At 34.2% G+C, this 6,000-nt stretch overlaps 1 protein-coding gene across 6 annotated transcripts in view; it reads right to left on the minus strand.

Annotated features, from left to right (window-relative positions):
• COP1 (COP1 E3 ubiquitin ligase) overlaps positions 1-6,000 on the minus strand; it is a 240,103-nt gene that overhangs the window by 167,835 nt on the left and 66,268 nt on the right. For 4 of the 6 annotated variants that reach the window (XM_031025015.2, XM_081824646.1, XM_081824644.1 and 1 more), the window contains 2 exons: positions 1,997-2,056; positions 492-568 (listed from right to left, as the gene is read on the minus strand). In XM_031025015.2, the coding sequence (XP_030880875.2) occupies positions 492-568; positions 1,997-2,056 (137 nt within the window). The remainder of the gene's footprint in view (positions 1-491; positions 569-1,996; positions 2,057-6,000) is intronic. The other 2 variants (XM_081824647.1, XM_006730488.3) reach the window with 1 other exon arrangement.

A 6,000-nucleotide genomic window follows, 5' to 3' on the forward strand; every position in this document is an offset into this window, starting at 1 on the left:
CTAAAACCTAGGGAAACAATCACGAGCAAGACAAAATAATCCCTGTTCTAACAGAGCATATAGAAGAGAAGACAAATTAACAACACAGAGTAATGAAGAAAATACCAAAGTTTTTAGGGGAAAAGCCCAGGGTTTTACTTTATCAAATTTCTCCCTAATATTACCTACCATTTCATGTTCTCAAATTGCAGATTTTTAAGGTCATTTGATTTTAACTCACAAAATATTTAAAGCTACTATTATTTCAAGAAATTCACCAAACTTTTAATCCAACAGTGAATTCATAATATTACAATATTCTGCTGTTTGTGGCATGAAAATTCAAAGCATTAAGGAAACAGATGGTCCATCTGAATCTCATTTCTAGATCATGACCAAAAGCAATTTCTCAGGGGTTTTGAATATTACATGGAAAAGGCTCACAAGGACTAGTACCATATGTGCATTTTGCAACATAAATCCTAAGTAATTACAAATTTGAAGCTTTGTACCTGTGTGATGGAGAAGGAGCTTCAAATTGAGGCACTGTGCTATCCTCACTGACAGGAGAGTACAAGCCGCTCATTTCCTGAAAACACAATTATTTGAGTTATAGTAAACACTCCAAACAGAAGATGTAGAAGTCAAAATGAGATACGATATTATATTCCCTTCCAATCCTAGATTTTTATCAGTCACATTTTGTCTCAACATCCGTATTTCTCAAGGCTTCCTCTCCTCAGAGTACAAAGCAAGATTATCTAAAAAGTTCAGAGACAGCTTTTTCTACGGTGCACATTCTTAGAGAACTAGAAACTCTTTAATAAATATTGTTCATCACTAATGAAGCCACCAAATGCAGACAAAGACAAATATAAATATTTCAAATGAGATGTACTATATTGTACTATAAGCTAATCATTAATCCAATTGAGAACCTATTGATAAATATTAAGATAAGTATGACAGTATGGTATGTGAATCATTAGATTCAGCTCTCTAAAGTCCAGAAAAACAGGATATGTGTTTACTTTAAAAATATCTTCTGAAAGCATTAAGCAAGTCATCTTGATTCAAATATTAGCATTTTAAAATAAAGACTTAAAGCCTAACTCATTAACTCAGAGGAAGAAGCCTCCTAATCAACTATTATTGCATAAATTATGCACTTCTGAATCATACCAACAACCTGGCCTTTTTTATGTGTTATTCTGATTAATAGGAAAGCAGCAAATTTTTAAAATGCCACTAAAGATACATAATCAGGTAGAATTACTTCTGTCTAACCCAAGCTCAGTTCAGTCATACAAGGGACATAAGCATAGTAGTAACAAGTTACAAGTAACAAGTTAGGAATGCCACATGGGATACTGAATTTCCACAAAATATTAAACTCAAGATCATTTAACATGTTCTACATATCAGCAAAAGAAAATTACAACACATATGAACAATTTAAAACACACACTAAATTTAAATGTAGTTGCAGAAAATAACCTCACATCATAATAGCCTATGAGCCTCCAAAAGATCCTCCCATGGATTTCCATAAGTAAACTATATTATACTATAAATGCCTAGATTATTCTTCACGTGTTTTTGTAACTCTTTGTAAATTAACCTTAGCACAGTAGATATGTAAAAAATTATTTACTTAATAAAAGAATAGAATTGTGACATTATAATTTTAATAATAATTGAGGGTTTTGTGGGAGTTGATTTAAATTACTAGGATAGAGTACCAAGAAAATTAAACGATTTTTTTCAATCTACCCAAGAATAATTATGGCAATAAAACAGTGAAAACAAATTTAGTATACATTTTATCATAAAGTGTTCAGAATGCTTTTTGTATGAAAATGCACTCTGAATTAAAATTAAGTATTTTAAGTAACATCTGTTACATTCTATATAGTGGAAACAAATCCCATAAATCCAATGCAGTAATTTAAAGGAAAAGTGACAACTTCATGAAACTGAAAATTGCTAGAGATGTGAGAAATTCTTGATTTCTTACTTCCACTCTTTTAATATCCTCTTCCAAAACACTCAGCTCCTTCTGGATCTGTTCCAGTTGCTGCAGACAAAATAGAGAGGGGGGGAAAAAAGCCTAAACCAAACCACACTGGCATCACCATGATCATAAAATAACTTTGCATTTGGAAAATAATTTCTAGAAAATTGGGCACTAATAATAGATTGCAGGGATGAAAAATTGCAGACAAAAAGCTGACAAGTTCTATGTTAAAAAATGTGGAGACTTAATATTTAAGAAAACACAACACTGTACTTCAATGCAACAAGGACTGACTTTATTCATTATTCAGATATGAATGATCAACAAAAATGACGGTGTGACTTAATAAAAATAGGAGACATCCAAAGACTTTCCAATTACCTCATCTGTTAGCAATTAATGTCAGCATGTCAGCTGTTAACTCCATTTTAAAATAAAAATTAGTTTCACAGAGGTTAAATCCCACTACCCAAAAGCAATCACAAGTTAGCATCTTAACATTTGCCTCTTAAGCATTTTTTAAGACATGTTTAAGATAATGCTTCATCTTTGATATCTACTTGCATCATAACCTTTTCCTATGACATTAAAATGCAAACATTTTAACTGCTGAATCACATTCAACAATATATTTAACGATTCTCATCTTACTAGAGATTTAAGCTGTTTGCATGAGTAATTCTGGAACATGAGTCTGCATTTCAATTGTTATTAAAAGATTATTAAAAATGAAGTTATTCAACCAAAAATAAATATAGTTAGGAAAGCTTCACTATGTGAAACTGCTTTCCAGAAACACTACACAAATTAAAATTTCTATCACCAGTATCTGTAAGTGGCTGTCTTAATCTAAACCAAATACATTGAACCAATTTTTAAAATGTAAAATAACAATAATGAATACTTGTGTCGGGGCGCCTGGGTGGCTCAGTTGGTTAAGCAACTGCCTTCGGCTCAGGTCATGATCCTGGAGTCCCGGGATCGAGTCCCATATCGGGCTCCTTGCTCAGGAGGGGGTCTGCTTCTCCCTCTGATCCTCCCCCCTCTCATGCTCTCTCTCTCTGTCTCATTCTCTCTCTCAAATAAATAAATAAAATCTTTAAAAAAAAAAAAAAAATGAATACTTGTGTCATACTTGTCATAAGATGTGAAATAGGTACTATTAAACATTAGGAAAATGAAAAGCACAGAAAGGTTAGATGACTTGACCAAGATCATTCAGCATGTAAGTGGAAGAACTGGTATTCAAATCATGGCAGCCCCCTTGCTCCAGAATTCCTGCTGTTACTCATTATGCTATAGTACTTCTTGAAAACAGTACCTCATTATTTAACTTTTCATTTCTTTCATGACTGGTAAGGGTAAATGGACTTTTAAGGTTTATTAACATTAGCACCTTCTCTTCTGTGACTATCCATACACAGTTGGTAATACAATTGATAACTTATTAATTCAAATATTTACCAGTGCTAAGCATTTTGCTAAGCACTGGAAAGAACAGGATTTAGAAAACTACAGCCCTTGTCCTCATGGAACTCAGTCCAGGGAAGAGAACAAACAAGTAAGCCAACAGCTGAAATATCATAGTAAACATTATGATGATGGTATGCACATAGAATTTAAGGTACGGTTGCTCCTAACCTAGATGGAAAACGGGAAGAGGAGAGAGGCAACTGGATAAGTGAAATTAGATCTGAAAGTAAATGAAGGCTGAGCCTTGAAGGGACTAACAGAATTTTGCTAGGGAAAACAATGAGGAAATAGAGAATTAACAGGGTAAAAAATAATACACTGAAAGACATATAAGCTATGAGAAAGGAGAATAATAAATCTGAAGCTATGATAATGAAATCACCCAATGTCAACCAGTATACTCAGCAGAGATAAGATAGATAAATAAATAAATAGATAGATAGATAGATAGCAAGATGGTAGGGAGAACACCAATGTTTAAGAGATGGGCAAAGAAAGAAGGAGCAGTTCTGCATTAACTATCAAGAAGTGCAGAACAGTAACCACAAAACCAGAAGACAAGACAGCATACTATTATAGAAACCATGGAGGAATGGGGGAAGAGTGTAAAAAAAGTAATTAGCATTGTCAAATGCTTTCAACTCTTCCATCCAGTTTAATAAACTATTCTCCACCCTAAAATTTTTCACACCATACTCCCACCTTAACCGAAACCTTCCTCTCCCTCAAACACACAGTCTGTCTTGGAACTCTTTCAAATAAAAGCTGATCAACTGATAAATACTCTCACACCCCAGGTCCATTTCCAAAGGTTAGTCTTCCACTCCAAACCACTCTGGTCTGGTTCAATCCAAGTAGCGAAATCACTCTATGATCCTAGCCATCTATAAAACATCCCAGTCATTTCCTACCATCACTGACACCTCTTGACTTTTGCCTTTTGGTTCATGCATATATTCAACTCCAGCGATCCTAAGCTCTAATTCAGCCAAGCATCCCATGGTCACCAATTAACCTTTTTCATTAATTACCTTGAAATACTCCACTCTTCAAATCCTTAAACAATTGCTGAGGGTCTTTAGTATGACTGCTTTAAAAAACATTTAAAAGAAAGATAAAGTCAACATCTACAATATCAACATCCAGAGACAGCCAATATCACTGGTGTGATACATAACACATAATTAAGATCATATTAATAATTTCACTCCACTTTTGAACTTGAAACACCAGAAAAAAATTCCAGTATCACCTGAAATCCCAAAATAGTAAACTGTAATGCCCTATTCTCTGAGGATAATGCCCCATCCTTTTAGTACCCCAAAGTTTATGCTGGATAATACATCTATTATTATATATGGATGCTGCTTTATATGAGGTGAACTATATAAAACTGCCAATGTTCAAACAATATTTCCAATAATTACTGGTCCCAAACCAGTAATCTCATATGGTTCAATTTAAAATAAAACAACTATCATACTAGGATAATTATCCTGATTATATATCATTTGTTCTCCATGGAAAATGGGAGAATTTTTGTTTTAAGTTTTTAATTACATTCTACTTTCTTTGAAGACAATAATTTTATTGAAATCAAAAACCCAGGGAATATAAAAATAAAAATACTATAAAATCTAAAAAATAAAGGATTAAACAAGTAAGGTACAAATGCTGCCCTAAGATAGATAGATAGAGAACATAAAATGATGCAACCTACCTATGTGAAAAAGTCTGAAAAAGTGTCAAACCAAAATAAAATTTTATAAGTTTAGAGAAATGGAAATCACTTAGCACATAATAAATTTGAGGCATTTACATTTAATGAGATTCTGAAGGGATTTGGCTAAGTTACTAGAGCACTATGATACTGTGATTTATAATAAAAAATATATAACTGGTCTTCATTCAGCTCCTGGCCACAGGTCCTAAAACTTTGATTTTAAGTTTCTGTATGCTTAATGACATGACTGGTGGCTAAGGGCTCCTGCAGAACCTCCAAATGAGGGCTGACTGCCAAGGGTTGGTGAACATGTGGAGATGCTGAGAGGGTGTCACACCTGGAGAGTGTATGGAAGTTCTATGCCCTTTCCCATATACCCTGCCCTGTGCATCTCTTCCATCTCTTCCTGAGTTGTATATTCTTTTATAATGAACTGGTAACCTAGCAAGTAACTTTTCCTGAGTCTGGTGAGCCATTCTAGCAAATTATCAAACCCAAAGAGGAGGTCACAGGAACCTCCAAGTTATAGTCAGTCAGAAGAAGAGGTGACAAGGTGGACTTGCATTTAGCATCTGAAGTGGCATCTCAGCCTTTTAAGACTAAGCCATTAACCTGTGGGATCTGGGGCAAACACCAGGTAGATAGTGTCAGAACTGAACTGGGGGACATGCAGTTGGTGTCTGCACAGAATTGAAGAACTGCTTAGTGTAAAATCACATACACATTTGGTGGCTAGAAGTGTAAGAGCAGAGTGATGAATATAAGGGAAGCAAGTGTTTCCCTATCAGGCATCAATGCAAGACATTAT

The sequence above is a fragment of the Leptonychotes weddellii genome, chromosome 6, assembly GCF_054177405.1.
Source record: "Leptonychotes weddellii isolate Sample4059 chromosome 6, ASM5417740v2, whole genome shotgun sequence".
Taxonomy (NCBI): domain Eukaryota; kingdom Metazoa; phylum Chordata; class Mammalia; order Carnivora; family Phocidae; genus Leptonychotes; species Leptonychotes weddellii.